Genomic DNA, 16469 nt, shown 5'->3' on the forward strand with positions numbered 1-16469 from the left:
AGGATGCCTAAATAACAGAACTTTACAAGGTATTCCTAACGACTGCATCAGTTTGTGTGCAAGGCTTACAGATGACCCTATTAATAAATGAGTTCTAATCCCCTTCCGTATTAAATAGGATGTAAAATAATAGAGCAATCTTTGCTGCTTCACAAAGTTGTTTCCACTTCTGTTATGGTACAGTTAGCTGGAGTTGTATTAATTTCAACAATCACTGATCACAAAAGGCTTGGGCTATAGTTTCTTTATTTTATTCTTGCTTACCAAATCTGATAAGGAGATGAGGTTTGTAATAGATATTTTAATTCCATTTTAGCAAGCTGCTTAAAGTTTCATTGAAGTTTACATAGCATTGAAATTGCTGTGTACTGATACTCCTTGCCATAAACAATATTATTGAAACTGAAACTAATATAGTGAATTAGCCTGACACATCACTTTACTTTCTGAATTAAGGAAATGCTTTTGGTTATTTCAGCATCCTATCTGAGTAATTGTGTACAGTATTTCACAGGAATTTTAGTAAGAAGGAGATTGTAATGTCTAAGGCTTGGCTATTGGAATTAGAATCCAGACTCCAACCAGAAAAAGTTGTTTGCTTCACAGCACGGGATTGGACTTTGGAAAATTTTGCATCCACTTCCTCTGCAATAATTTAAAAAAATCATGCTGCTGACTATCTTTACTAATAAAGGGTTCTGCACTGTTTTTTTTAACATAGAAAATACTCCTACTTCAAATCATGTTTCTGAATTAGCTACATGATAGCATCTAAGAAATTTCGTAGTAAGCTAGTTAATAGTAAATATTTTGCAGGGTGAATTATTACTCTAGAAAAAGGAAGAGGTAGGAAAAAAAATTGCTGAGTAGAAGATACATTCTGTGAACTTGCTGATTTCTCTTCCCCTTTGCTCTTCCCCCAAGTTTACCCCATTACCATAAATGCTTATCACTGGCCATTGAGATTTAAAAAGCTTACTTACAGGTCCCCTCTTTGCTGCAAATGATAGTGAGTTATTACATGGCAAACAAAACCTATCTTTAACAAAGTTTTTCATTTTGATTTAAAGAAAGAAAATCATGCTTTTTCTTAACCTTTTCCACACTTGTGGATAACGCCTTTTTTTTTTTTTTTTTTTTTTTTAATTTAAAGGAGAACACCACTGTGAATCTAGGCAAAAAAGCAAGACCAGATCAGTCATCCGCCCCCAGACTACCTTTCCTCTCATACCCCTATGTCAGGATATTACTTTTGCCTCTGTTTCCTATTATCTCTTTTCTCTGGCATCTGATAGTTTTGCATTAGCCTGACTTTGAGGTTTTTTTCCTTCCTATAGACCTGAAAAGATGGCCAAACTTCCTGTTATTTTAGGAAACCTGGATGTTACAATTGATAATGTGTCACCAGATTTTCCAAGTAAGTATTAATAAACACTGTTAAATGGACATTCAGGCTTTTTCTCTTCAGTTTTTTATTTGTTTTTTTATGTGTTTTCAGATTATGTTAACTCATCATACATTCCCATGAAACAGTTTGAAAACAGTACCAAGACACTAATAACGTTTGAAATAGAGGAATTTGTTCCTTGTATACCAAAACACACTCAGCCTTTCACTATCTACAACAATCATCTTTATGTTTATCCAAAGCACTTGAAATATGATAGTCAAAAGTCTTTTGCAAAGGTGAGTACAGGAAAACTGTACATTCTTCTTTCTCAGGTTTGGTTAAGATTGTTTACATATTATGTTTCTGTGACGATCCTTATGATTAAGTGTTTGGTTTTTTTTTTTAAACACTGCTTTAGGCTAGAAATATTGCAGTATGCATTGAGTTCAAGGATTCTGATGAAGAGGATTCTTTGCCTTTAAAGGTTAGTCTTTTGATTTTGGTGACTGATAGAAGAAAATAGCACAGTAACACAGTTGTACAGGATTAATTTATCTAGTTTGGGATGGCAGCTTTCTGTCCTCCTTTTGCATTTGGCATAAGAGTAACTTCTAGATGAGTTGCTTGTTTTTGATATTAAAGATTACTACAGAACCCTCAGAGCATTTAATTTCTTTACATCAACAAAAATTCCAAGAATAAAATTGTTGCAAACAAGGGTGGCTTATGCTTACTCCGCAGGAGCAATTCTTTAAGTTAAAACAGTAAAGCTTTAGATCAACTGCAGAGCCAAGCTCCGTGTTTTGTTTATGAGCTACCACAGTGTATAAGAGGTGCCTGGAAGAAAAGGGGTAGAAAAACGTATAGGAATCCTGAGGTGAAATCACAGTGTCAGCTCTACTGCACAGCAGGCAGACTACAGATCATGTAATCCCCTGTCTGTGCAACGGAACCAAGTTAAACACAAATTAAAATATTTCAAATTCTAGGTGAAACAGATTCTAAGCAGAGAATGAAAAAGGATCACAGGGGGTGTTTTTTGTTCTTTTTTCCTTTTTTTTCTATTATTAGTGTATCTATGGTAGGCCAGGTGGACCAGTATTTACTAGAAGTGCGTTTGCTGCTGTTCTGCATCACCATCAAAATCCAGAGTTTTATGATGAGGTAAGCTACCTTTCTGAGGTAACTTTTACTGGTTTAAGCATTATGTAAGTTTCAAAAATACAAGAAAGGATTTGAAGATTGCAAAGTTCTTGATAATGATTTTAGTTAAATCAGACCCTCCCTTTTCACTGTAAGTAAATTTTTGTACATTTTGTGTGTGTGATTCTTGATCTTGCTTCAAATAACATACAACCTGGAATTACTTTTTAAGTGTTCATCCAGTAAGACATGTCACTGCTCTAGCTGAAGACTTCTACAAAGGTCGTGATTCTTTGCCTTTCAGATTAAAATAGAATTGCCCACTCAGTTACATGAAAAGCACCATTTGTTGTTCACCTTCTACCATGTCAGCTGTGATAATTCAAGCAAAGGGAGTACCAAGAAGAAAGATGTTGTTGAAACACAAGGTTTGTATGCTAATGCTTTACTTTCAGTAACTACTGGTGAGATTTTGATGAAGTATGCTTATCTGGTAACCTGTGATTTTTGTGATTGATATAATGCTTTCTAATTACATTATACTGACTGAAAGATTTCATTAAGTATTCCTTTTAATTTAAATGTTTCAAATGTTGTTTAAGAATGTCTATCAAATGTATGTTTTTTTTCAAACTCTGTGACAATTTGCCTTTTTAATTACTTGTAATCATTTGAGTTCAAATTATTTGGCCCTTACAGTAACATTTTCTCGTTTATGAATTGCATATCAGAAGTGTACAGTAAGACTTTTGTAAGGGTTCATGTAAAGATTCATAAGATATTTTAAATTACTTGCCTTTTGTGTTCTGTAGTTGGGTATTCTTGGCTTCCTCTAATAAAAGATGGAAGAGTGGTGACCAATGAGCAACACATCCCAGTGTCAGCAAATCTTCCGTCAGGCTATCTTAGTTATCAAGAAGTGGGGGTTGGAAAGGTATGTTATGTAAAATTGCTCTAATCTTTCAAAAAAAGATGTAGAGAGAAGGTTTGGTTGTAATTCCCCAGTCTGATAAGATTTAAGTAATTTTCTAGTAGAAATTTTTTTCTTTGATAGTTGAAATGGAGTGCTTTGCAAATGTTAGACATCTGACTACAGGAAACAAACCAACCCAAACACAAATGGGAGACAAAACTTACGAATAAATTCTGACTTTTATGAGAATTTGAATCAACCTGCCCTAATACAGTTTTTTGTTTAAATTGTTAAGTACTTATTTCTGTTATTATTTAGCTGATGTACTTAGGAAATGTTTAAGTTTCATTTTTTGTAGTAATGATTAACTAGAAGCTACAGTAATTTTTAAATATATTAAACTATTTTGAGTTTATGAAGATATGCAAATAATCTGAAGTCCTTTACTAAATTTTTTTTAGCATTTCATGCTGTCTCCTTTCAGTAAGTCCTTTATTCCTGAAAAAGTCTTATTCTCACATCTTGATTTTTGTGATCTTTATACTTCACTAGTAAAATTTATGGTTGTATTTTTCAAAGCAGAAAGCTTGCAAAATTGTAGTAATAAAAATGATACTGAGGAGGATACAAAATGTAAAATGTGATAGGGGATTTGACTAAGAGAATGAAATGCAGAGACAAAATTGACTCCGTTTGGAAGAGACCTAAAATCAACAGCAAGAGGTGCTGCTCTCCTCCTATTCTACCACCTTTTCTTTTTTAAACTCTGCTGTAAGCTTTCCAACCATTGTCTCCTTCACATCTTTCATCTTTTCACATTGTAGGTGTATTCTTTATGCCTCTGCTGTTTGTCTCTGCTCATGCCTATGGGTAGAAGGTTAGGACCAATATGACTAGTTGTAGATCTAGCAGTAAAATCTCTCCCTAACTGGTTGTCAGGGTAGACAGGTGAGCATTCCCATTCTCAGCTCTTTGGAAATGGGATGGGAAGGAATCACTGGCTGCTGCCTGTCAGTGACCTATGTTAAGGCTTAAACTGTGTCAGTATCTGTGGAAATTCTTGTGTTATTTTTCTCAGAAAACTAGTAGATATTTCTCTCTAGTCAGAAGTTTCTTTGCAGATTTGTAGGGGAAACATGAAATCTGTGACGTATAGAAAAACAATTTTGTTAGCCAGTGAGGAAACTACTGTGGGAATTTTAAAAAATATTTTAAGCTTCATAAATGCTTTTGGTAATATTGCCTGCATAATTTTCCTTTTTTTATGACTTTATTCATTGCACACATTTCTTCAACCTGTTTGGGGGGGAAAAAAAAGTGTTGTTTGTGGTGGCTATTAAAAAATTGTTTTACTCTAGCATACCACTACATTATTTTACTTTTCCTCCACATGTGTGTGTGCAGCATTCTGGTCCTGAAATTAAATGGGTAGATGGAGGCAAACAGCTGTTAAAAATATCCACTCATCTGGTGTCAACTGTGTATACGCAGGTGAGTTATAAAACAAATTAAATTAGAGAAAGTTTTAGGAATAATGTTTGTTTATTATATGTGTATCCAGTATCTGGGAAGATTCTTAAACTCAATATGCTGATCTCTTACTTTTTTGTCTCTTGTACACTCTGCATGGTCTCTCTCACATCAGCTGTGAAAAACAGCAGATCTTAAATGGAAACTATTCAAAATGTGAGCCTTTTGTCTAAAATTGTCATCCATTCCAATCTGAATTTTCCTGTTAGATGAGAGGTCATAGCTGTCTGAAAGCCATTTACTGGCATGTCTACAAAGTGATGCGTCCTGTTATAGCTGCTCATAAAATACGTATTATGATTGGTTGGGATAACTAACATTAAGTGTGCTATTTTCTGCATGTTGGTTGATGTGAAGCAAATATAGGTGGTATTTTATATAATGGGTATTAAAAAAGTCACTAGAAATTTCTTATATGGGTTAAAAAAAATCAATGTTACATGCAGACTAAATTAGTCTTCAGAGTAGTGCACTTCAATTATTTTTGAATGGACACGTATATGGATTTCTGTATTTAAGTATTTTTAATGTGTTCTGGTTTGGATTATGGATAGTAATGTTAGATATTGTTTAACTTGTTCTTTTTGTCTTTGACAGGACCAGCACTTGCATAATTTTTTTCAGTACTGTCAGAAAACAGAATCTGGAGCTCGTGCTCTAGGAACTGATCTTGTAAAATATCTTAAGGTACAGAATGGCAGTGGATAACAGATTATATTATTCATTTATACTTTTGCAAAACCTAGGAACTTCAGACATTTTCTAGGTCTCATTAATGGAATACGCAGTATAAAAAGAACAAAAAGATATTTCTTGCCCTAGATAAATTTACAATTGCAATATAAGAGGAAACAACGAGGAAATAATGAGACAGTATTGCTCAGCCTTATGAGTGATAATTTTGAAACACTAATGGCTTAGTTTGTCGAAATAATCAAATTGAACTGCGCATGAGAATGGTAAGGAATGATGACTCTTGATTTTTCTAAAATTTTGCTTAGGAGCTCATCATTGTTATGTCTACTGTTGTCTTTCAGGATTAGATCAATAGAGTGGATGGTTTGCACAGCAATTGTGTCTTAACCAAGTAGGCCAGATTTTTAACACAAAGCCCAAAATTTAATCACCTTAAAATCTATGCAGGATATCACAAGTAACTCCTGATTTTCTTAAGTGCAACAGAGTTTATTGTTGCAATTGAATACCATCAATTAATAAAACTGGACTGTCTGCTCAGGACAATTAAGTAAGAACTTAACTATTGATTGTGGCACACTACTGAACAGGACTTGCTTTGTGACCTTCGTTATGTCAAAACCATGGCTCTGAGTCATATTTCTTGCCCCAAGACTTCTGTGATCAACTTTGGTACAAACCAGATCACAGTACATTCACAGCAGGAAGATGGAATAAGTCTATTTGGAAATAGTTTTTTTTTATTATTATTACCATTTTTTACTGACAGACCTGTTTCTCAGTCTTTTATTTGTCTTACTATTCTGAAATTTTGCAATCCCAAAATGTGCTGGCAAAGCTTACTTCAATAATATAACCCCTTAAAAGGGATTCTGGCCATGGTAGCTTCACATCAAAAGGGTAAGGCAAAGAACAAATAGTCTTGTATCTGAACTTCATCATCCCCCATGGTTACTTAGAATGACTCACTAGAGATGCCTCTCACTTGGGTTTCTTCTACTGACATTCTTGCTTTGATATAAGATGTCATTTCTCTGTGTTTCTCACTTAAAGTATCTGTTTTGAGTTCCTTGATAATTTTAGATCTGGAGCCATCCTTATTTCCACTGCTTTCTGCAGCAGTAATTGTACCAAATAGTCCCCAGTTACATGGCACTAGCACTAAGCCTGGTAGTGTTTTGGCTTTAAAAGTCAGCACTCTGTAGTATCAAGAGGGCCTCCTGGAGTTAGAGGCAGCTGATGTGCAGAATCCCTCCCTGATACCACACTTGCAAATCCTCTGTCATCATGACGCTTTTCAAAATACAGTCTTTCTAACTGTGTACATGTGGTTTGTGCCCTGAAGAAATCTTTCCAACGGAGATAGGAGAACCACCGCTGCTTCAGACTGTTTCATCTTGCCTTGAGGCCAAGTGGAATATTCCATCTTTCCCCAAGTAATCTTTCTGGGAGATGGTGGTCCTGCTGTCTGAGATTTCTGTTTGAAGAAGGGAACCTCTTTACCTCTCACTTCCTACCATTTGTACTTTTCTGGCAAGGGATTTAAAGTTGCTGGTATTCAATTTCCTCCCCATGTTCTATCAAAATACAAACAAAGGAGTCATGCAGGTTTTTAGAAGTCCTAGTCATAAAAGGCATTTTTCTCGTTAGTGCAGCTTTGCCTTCTTGTCCTCTGGTTGTGGTTTTGAGATCAGCTGGGACACTGAACCTTTATCGCTGGACTTAACCTCTCCATTTTTCTTTCTGTATAATAAAGATGCTATGTTCTGAGTATCTGTCATCATGAATTAGAGGTCTTGGAGTCTGACCTGTGGCTCATTGAAGCTCTTGAAAATTGTCAGTATCATTTCCATCACGTTTTTTCAAGCAATGTAGCCTTCCTGCTACTTGAGGTGCCAGAGAAAATGGCAGGTGTTTTCTAGTATCCAGAAGAAGGGAAGGATTGTTGCCCATACTGGACCTCACGGAATTGAATGTCTTTACTGCTAAGTTCACGTGAAAACCAGAATTTGGTCTTTCTGGTGCTGTAATATAAAGCAGTTGGTGTGGGAAACAGTGAGATGTTACATGAAAAGAACCATTATTACTACAGTCTCTACCCACATGACAAGTCTGAATCACTACTATCAAAAAATCAGTTTGCACACCATGGAGAGCCTCTTTACCAGGGTCCTGGCAGCAGTGACTGTTCATGTTATGAGGAATGGAACAGCCCTGTACTTTGTGGGCAGTTGGTTGATTCTTACCTCAGAGGTTGAAGTTGTAAACAACCCTCAGTCAGTTTCTGACCTGTTTGATTCATTGGGATTCATAGTACTTCGAGAAAACACTTTGTTTCTTAAGTTTATGAGCACTCTACTTGAATCTGATATAATCAAAATCTCTTCCAGGGACTAGCATGGCATTTTCGGATTTCTCTTGCTACTCGCGGACCGTCAAAAATGACAATTGGTTGGAAGCAAAGGCTTGATTCTCTTCTTGATATTCACAACTCTTGTTAGTCTGGTAGGAGAAAGTGATTATCAGATATTTAAGTATCATTTTAGGGAAAGCTCAAAAGAACAATTCCAGATCACTCCCAAATCACATCATTTATTTCAGTCATATATGATCATATATAGAATAGAATCATAGAATCATTTAGGTTGGAAAAGACCTTTAAGATCATCCAGTCCAACCATTAACCTAACACTACCAAGTCTACTCTAAGCCAAACAAGGGTAGACTGGACTAAACCATGTCCCAAAGTGCCACATCTACCCGTTTTTTGAACACTTCCAGGGATGATGACTCCACCACCTCTCTGGGCAGCCTGTTCCAATTCTTGACCACCCTTTCTGTAAAGAAATTTTTCCTAATTTCCAACCTAAACCTCCCCTGGCGCAGCTTGAGCCCATTTCCTCTCATCCTATCGCTAACTACATGGGAGAAGAGACCAACACAACACCCACCTCGCTACAACCTCCTTTCAGGTAGTTGTAGAGAGCGATAAGGTCTCCCCTCAGCCTCCTCTTCTCCAGGCTAAACAACCCCAGTTCCCTCAGCCGCTCCTCATAAGGCCTGTGCTCCAGACCCTTCACCAGCTTTGTTGCCCTTCTCTGAACACGCTCCAGCACCTCAATGTCTTTCTTGTATTGAGGGGCCCAAAACTGGACACAGTATTCCAGGTGCGGCCTCACCAGCGCCGAGTACAGGGGGACAATCACCTCCCTGCTCCTGCTGGCCACACTATTCCTGATACAGGCCAGGATGCTGTTGGCCTTCTTGGCCACCTGGGCACACTGCTGGCTCATGTTCAGCCGGCTGTCTACCAACACCCCCAGGTCCTTTTCGGCCAGGCAGCTTTCCAGCCACTCTTCCCCAAGCCTGTAGCACTGCATGGGGTTGTTGTGACCGAAGTGTAGGACCCGGCACTTGGCCTTGTTAAACCTCATCCAGTTGGCCTCGGCCCATTGGTCCAGCCTGTCCAGGTCCCTCTGCAGGGCCATCCTACCCTCCAGCAGATTGACACTCCCACCCAGTTTGGTGTCATCTGCAAACTTACTGAGGGTGCGCTCAATCCCCTCATCCAGATCATCGATAAAGATATTAAACAAGGCTGGCCCCAAAACTGAGCCCTGGGGAACACCACTCGTGACCGGCTGCCAACTGGACTTAACTCCATTTACCACTACTCTCTGGGCTCGGCCACCCAACCAGTTTTTAACCCAGCTAAGACTACGCCCGTCCAAGCCATGAGCTGCCAGCTTCCCAAGGAGAATATTGTGGGAGACGGTGTCAAAAGCTTTGCTAAAGTCCAGGTAAATGACATCCACAGCCTTTCCATCATCTACCAGGCGAGTCACCAGGTCATAGAAGGAGATCAGGTTGGTCAAGCAGGACTTGCCTTTCGTGAACCCATGCTGGCCGGGCCTGATCCCCTGGTTTACCTGCACTTGCCTGTTGAGTTCGCTCAAGATGAACCTCTCCATAATCTTTCCCGGCACCGAGGTCAGGCTGACAGGCCTGTAGTTCCCCGGGTCCTCCTTCCGGCCCTTCTTGTAGATGGGCGTCACGTTGGCAAGCCTCCAGTCATCAGGGACCTCCCCTGTTAACCAGGACTGCTGATAGATGATGGAGAGTGGCTTGGTGAGCTCCTCTGCCAGCTCCCTCAGTACTTTCGGGTGGATCCCACCTGGCCCCATAGACTTGTGAGCGTCCAGGTGGCGTAGCAGGTCATTAACTGCTTCCTCCTGGACTATGAGGGCTGCATTCTGGTCCCCATCCCTATCCTCTAGCTCAGGGGCCTGAGTACCCTGGGGATGACCGGTATCATATACTGTAATATATTTGGGTGGCTTGTTCCTTTGCTTAAACACTTAATTTATTTATATTAATTCCACATTAGTAAAATCTTTAGGTTCAGTGACAAGACCATATCTTGCCAAAAGCCCTGGGACAGAGTAATGCAACTGCAGAGCCTCTTTATAACTCTTGTTTGTCATCAAACAACAGAACACTCACCACACAGTATGAACATGTTCCACACCATGAGATTAACACATCATGTTGACTTTGTTGCCTCACTTCAAGGTAACAGGAAACAAATGCTATCTTCTGTGTCAGCTACAAATTATGGCTATTCTCAATTCCATTGGAACAAATTCCTGTCTAGCGAGGCCTCACAGGGACCCAAATATTTTTTACTTCTCCTGTGTATTGAGAGCTTGCCTTCTGGGTGTCAGCCTGTACCTACCTGTGCCAGACTTGGCCAGCCTGAGTGCTAAATGTTTTTTGAAGATCAACATTTCAGTTTGCTGGTGACAGTTTCCTGCAGGTAATATCTGTGCTATAATGGCAATGACACATTTAAATACTTAGGATTTACTTTTCTCCATGAAGTCAGTGTGCTACTGGCAGAGTAGCTTGGGTTACCGAACCTGACAAGTGTTCTCGCGTTCTCTCTTCTTTCTGCTCTTGTCCTCCCCAACAGGATTTTGTGTAAGCACCCTCTGACACTTCTAATTAACAATTCTCTGAGACTCACCGGACTCAAGATGTTTGTATGCTCTCCTTTATGTTTCATGAGCCCAAACATTACTTTAGCACCTCATAAGTTGAGATATCTGCTTGTAGTTACTCCATTGCTGCCTGAGAGATCAAAGGGCACAGCTATTTTTGGCAGTATCAGTGTAATTGAACACTTAAAGGCATCAGAAGCTGGGTTACAAGTCCACTTCAGAGTCCTACTTAAAAGAGCACCTTTACCAAAAAATGTCTGCATCCTGGACAAAAGTGTGAGCTGAAGTTCTGTTTGCATGTTTACCCAATGCTCTGATATTCAAGGCTTATAGAAAAGATGCTGTAGCATATGACTGCTGTTTCCAAGAAGAATCACAGACCACATAGGAAGGAAGAGTGTTTTGAGTCCTGAATAGTGTGAATGTGCATACAGGCAAACATTCAAAGACAAGACAGTTACTTAACACTGAATGGAAATGTTTGAAATGCATTGTCTGTGTGCATGTTCAGCAAATATACTCTTTTTTTTTTTTTTTTTTTGGTCAAACTCCCTTTAACTCCAGGGAATTTTGTGGCATAAAGCGATGTGGGATGAAATGCCATGCACTGCCTTTTATGTCAGGGTGGTTATGTTTATAATATATTTTGCATGTGATGGAATGCAAAGCCATATCATGAAGAAGTTGAGTGGTTAGTAATTCACTGTTTCCAATTTCCAGCATTATGTAGTTAGGGATTTTAGTTCATTCTGGTTTTTAACATATTAGTTCATTGTTTTGCACTAACTAGTATAACTAGTATTGCACTTATCACAGCAATCTGTATGTTTTTGTGGAACTTCTGTTTGCTAAATGGCTGCATTGGTGGATGAAATAGCAAAGTATACCAGAGTGTCAGTTTGCTGTGGTGTACACAGGTAGTCTTTTCATTGAAACCTAGTATGCGTTTCCATGGAAAAGTACAAATAATGTCTTTTAAAATGCTTTCAATAAAACCTATTTTTTTATCCCTAATTTATTTTAATGTAGAAAATATTTACCAAATATTTATGTTGGAGACTATTCTAAATTGCTTTCTGTGCAGTATTTCGTGTAATTAACACCAAATAGTGCAAGCAATTTCCAAATTTTTGGAAAAAGACTTGCAGTAAATTGTATTGTTTCAGAATTTGTGATTTAAATGCCATTGTTTCAAGGGAGTGACAGTACTACTGCTTTCTTTTAGAGCCTTCATGCTATGGAAGGCCATGTGATGATAGCTTTCCTGCCAACTGTTCTGAACCAGTTGTTCAGAGTTCTCACTAGAGCAAGTCAAGAGGAAGTTGCAGTCAATGTGACAAGGTAAAGAATTTTAAGTGCTTCATAGAGTTGTGATGACTGGGTTTGTCACATAAATCTGTAACTGAGTAGCATTTTTGCTATTTCAATCATAGTTTTCTTTGTAGGCTTACTTGTTTTCTGACTTCTGTTTAGGGTTATTATCCATATTGTTGCTCAGTGTCATGAAGAAGGCTTGGATAGCTACCTGAGATCTTATGTCAAGGTAGGTAAAAGTAAATGTTTCCTTTTTTTATTTCTCTAAAAAGAGTATATTTAAATTTTGTTGTATCTGTTTAATTTCAATTGTTTCATATTATGTCATAGTTTCATATTATATTCTGGTTTTCCTCCCCAAGTATGCTTACAAAGCTGAACCCTATGTTGCTTCTGAATATAAGACAGTACATGAAGAATTGACAAAGTCCATGACAACAATTTTAAAGCCATCTGCTGACTTTCTTACAAGCAACAAGCTACTTAAGGTATATATTGAACTATCCTTTTACTGTATGTTCTTATCTGGTCATAACTGAAGAACAGGAACTAATTGTATTGAAATAGTTGTTGAATGCATGTGGCAATTTGACAGAATGTTTTCTTTTCTCTGCAGTATTCATGGTTTTTCTTTGAAGTTCTGATAAAATCAATGGCTCAGCATTTGATAGAAAACTCTAAAGTGAAGGTATGTCAACTTTTAAAAAAAAAGTTATTCTAAAGAGAATTTGTATAGTCTCTTCTTTCTCCAATCACATATTTTTATTGCATATTAGAAGAAAAATTTTTACATATATGTGGTTATGATTTATATATATAATAACTTTCTTGCAAGAAAGGGAGGGAAGGAGCAAAGCAGCAGGAGAAATCAGTTGAAATATTAGATAGAAAAAAAATACAGGGCTAGATTCAACATTACTGTAAAAGGATAGAAACCCCTTAAAATCCATACAATAGAGCAGTCTGTGTAAATAATCAGACTCTCTAGGAAGATTTCTTAATACTTATGGTACGATGAAGCTGGAAACAATAGATAAAACTGTGGACTTTGATGTAAGTACTACCCAAAAATATGTGGGCTTTTTCCTGAGCAGTACAGTAGCTGTGATATAAAATGACTCTGAGAACAGTGAATGATGCCGTTTACAGTCCTTCTGTATGTGATAAGAAGTATCAACATTTAATTCTGTGTTATTTCCTATGCTGGAAGGAGAATCCTAAAATTTTAGAAACAGGCATTTTTCTACCAGCTTGGCGTATAAGCAGAATTTTTCTTACATTGGTGACAGCTTTTTAGTTTACTTACTTCTGTATTAAAACAAGTCTCGAAAGTAAAGTTTCAAGTATACAAAATAGTCCTAGCTGAGTAACATACCCAGTTGTTCTGAAATCTTTATCAGTATTTTCACTGTGTATTTAGAACATAACTGGCAGTCTGAAGTTTTTGAAGCCTTTAGTTTTTGTGGGTGGGGGGAAGTTGAGTATTTACATGGTGCTAGTACTACAGATTTAAGAATCTTCTGAAGTGTGGAAGAAGGCAAGCTTTTATCACTAACTTAAACTGTCTAGGGAAGTGTGACAGCTACCATTTGTTTAGGAGTTTTTAGAATGCAAATATATGCACAAAGGGTTTGCTGTGCATGTAGTGCGGTGCATCCTTTTGCATTTAAGATGTCAAACTTGTTGCTCATTTTAACTGATAAGCTGTTTGGGAATTCCTCAAAAATTTATAGCAAAAAGAAAAGACTTACAACTTTCTACCGCTAATCAATAGAAATACTGTTAATTCAAACCAAAGAAAAATATTCAGATGGACATTTTCCTGTTCTTCACTTTTTTCTGTTTCATAGTATCTGTTCAGATAATTCAGGATCTTTAAACTTAAATTTCCATTATTGATTTGATCTTCCTTGAGAAGGAGTTTTGTGCTTCTTTTCACACCACTATTTTGGGTTTATTATAATCAGTTAAATTAATTGTATTAATTCAATTAATCAATTCAACTGAAATGAAAGTATGATCTTATAAAGCAGAAAACACTGCTTCTTACTTAAAGCTGAAATTTTCTAGACACTTCTGGAATTGAATTAAAATTTTATAATTTAAAAATTATATTGAAAAAAACTGAAAGAATTCTTGTTGGTCTCAATGCTGACCTGACGTTATTGGCAGTACTTTTTATTTTACAATATTCAGCTCTGTGAGAAGGATACAGTTTTGCTAATTACAGAACGTAGTGCATCTGGGCAAGGTTTTCAAAACATGGCATGTGTGAAACTTGCATAGCTTGAGGAAGTTTTCTATTAGATTTTGTAGGTGATACTCTAAAAAACAACAACATGCTGTTTTTGCTTGGCTAAACAAAGTTTATGTAATTTTTCCTGATTTTAACAAACCTACAGAAGTCCTCACAAGTTTGGAAACAGCATATTGATTTTAAAAAAAGCTTCAAAGAAACCACTAACTTGCTGTCATGCAAACCCATTTCCTTAATTTAATTATAACTTCCTTACAATAGGGATTGCATTTTTAAATTGAGATCAGATGGTGGATAAAATAAGTACAGTAGAATATCATCTTTTTTGAAGCAGGAATCTGTGTAAACAAACAAAAACCAAATGCAATTTACTTTTCAGAATGACTTTGCCAGTGTCCATGTTTTTAGTATCCTCTCCCATATAATCTGCATCTCTTATACAGTATGGTATATTACCATTGATGAGCGTTCACATTACTAGTACTTCTTGATATTTTTTAAAAATTTTTATTATTATTTCTTTCCTCCACAAGTGCTATACTGACTCATTTGCTCAAAGTTAATGTGTCTTTACTGACCCATGTAATCCTGATGATAAATTATATGGAGAGCACCAGCACGTATATGTCTGAGGAACAAATTCAATTTAAGATGACTTTCATTTTAGGGAAAACAAAGTTGGTAAAGGAACAGTGTGTCAGTTACACTGATTTGATTACCTGGTGTTATGGAAATATGGTGTGAATTGGGATAGGCAAAACCATAGATATTACTCGGAAAGACCTCCATGTCTTTGGTGTCTAAGTGACCTCAGTAACTATAAGAGAAGTCACAGGTTATTTTCTTTTTTTAGTAGTAACAATCAGTAGGTGAGGCCTAATGGCCTCAGGTTTGCTGTACTTGAAAGACTGAGCAGTTCATTTTGTGATTTACTGTATGCTATAAATTACATGCTGTACAAACTATGGTCTTCTGAGATTGATTTCTAAGGGTGGTTATGAGTAAGCTTAGGATTTTCATTAAAATGCACCAAAAGATGTAGAAAAGAGACAATTCAGTGTATGTTAATATTTCTGAAAACTGGTCTAGGAATTATGACCTTTTTTTTAAGTGATATTTTACATCAACTTGTTGCATCAAATTTTGTCTATCACATGGGGTTATATGATCATATAAATTCTGAAAAAGTCTTGTTCATTTTACATAATCTTTCTGCCCTACAAAATTCTTCAGGTAGGCTAAAAACTTATGTAATTTCATTTTAATGAATGTTTGCTCTACCTCTTAACAGCATAATTGTAAACACGTATTTTGTAGAAGGTGGGCTGAGAAAATACTGAGCATGGAAAGAGCATAACTCTCTTCAAAGAAAGTACTAATTGCTAGTTACATTTTATTTATGATTCTAAAGTAGTAGATAAACCACAAAAATGTGATTTAAATGTTGATGGCACTTTTAACTCTCTGAGACCTCATTTTATTTCAGAAAATAAGGATGCACAGTGAGGTTTTTTATAGATTTAGTAGGTTCTGTAGCCATAAATCTTTCTAAGATGATAACAGTTCATGCAGAGATTTTCTTATGCAGCATTGAAAGTACCAAAATATTGCCATGGTTTTTGTTAGCACTTACAGGTATAGAGACATGCAGTAATTCTACCTGAAGAGGAAAAAAAAACCAAACCAAACAAAAAAACCCACCACCAAAACCCTAAGCTTGATACCTGTCTGGTATCTAGTTTCTGTTGATGTTCCACTCAATAGAGTGTTCTGTATGCTAGGTATACTTCTTGTATAGGAACCCCATTCAGTTCAGGTTAGTATTTTGTTTGTTTTTAATAATATCTTCAGAAGCAACCCCCAAATATGAACTGTTCAATTGTACAAAGGAAACAGATTCTTTTAACATGCACCTTTAGATTCTAGTACTTTGCTGTGTATCACCTTGAACTGCTGTTCTTTCTTACTCTTCCCCTGCAATAACATGAAGTAAGGTTCATAGCTGATAAACTACTGGAATCACTTTTTATGACAGATTTTTGTTGTCTCCACATTTCATGTTAAAAAAGATGTTTCCACTTTTAGAACTAACCTTGTTGTCATCTTCCCTATGACATGAAAGAAAAAGGAGCGGGACTCACCTCTTGTTTGCATGTATCCTCATTCCTGAACACTGCTTCTTGATTTACAAGCCCCTTAAATAAATTATTTTGCTAGCTTTTTTCT

The 16469-nt window shown here is 36.8% G+C and overlaps 1 protein-coding gene across 1 annotated transcript in view; it reads left to right on the forward strand.

Moving 5' to 3' along the window:
- The window catches only part of DOCK9 (dedicator of cytokinesis 9), a 135957-nt gene that overhangs the window by 69530 nt on the left and 49958 nt on the right, over positions 1-16469 (forward strand). The window contains exons 16-27 of the mRNA XM_075712502.1: positions 1338-1417; positions 1499-1686; positions 1809-1874; positions 2462-2554; positions 2838-2961; positions 3346-3467; positions 4851-4937; positions 5574-5663; positions 11898-12013; positions 12146-12215; positions 12349-12474; positions 12603-12674. Coding sequence (XP_075568617.1) covers positions 1338-1417; positions 1499-1686; positions 1809-1874; positions 2462-2554; positions 2838-2961; positions 3346-3467; positions 4851-4937; positions 5574-5663; positions 11898-12013; positions 12146-12215; positions 12349-12474; positions 12603-12674 — 1234 coding nt within the window. The remainder of the gene's footprint in view (positions 1-1337; positions 1418-1498; positions 1687-1808; positions 1875-2461; positions 2555-2837; positions 2962-3345; positions 3468-4850; positions 4938-5573; positions 5664-11897; positions 12014-12145; positions 12216-12348; positions 12475-12602; positions 12675-16469) is intronic.

Source organism: Pelecanus crispus, chromosome 1, assembly GCF_030463565.1.
Source record: "Pelecanus crispus isolate bPelCri1 chromosome 1, bPelCri1.pri, whole genome shotgun sequence".
In the NCBI taxonomy this organism is placed as follows: domain Eukaryota; kingdom Metazoa; phylum Chordata; class Aves; order Pelecaniformes; family Pelecanidae; genus Pelecanus; species Pelecanus crispus.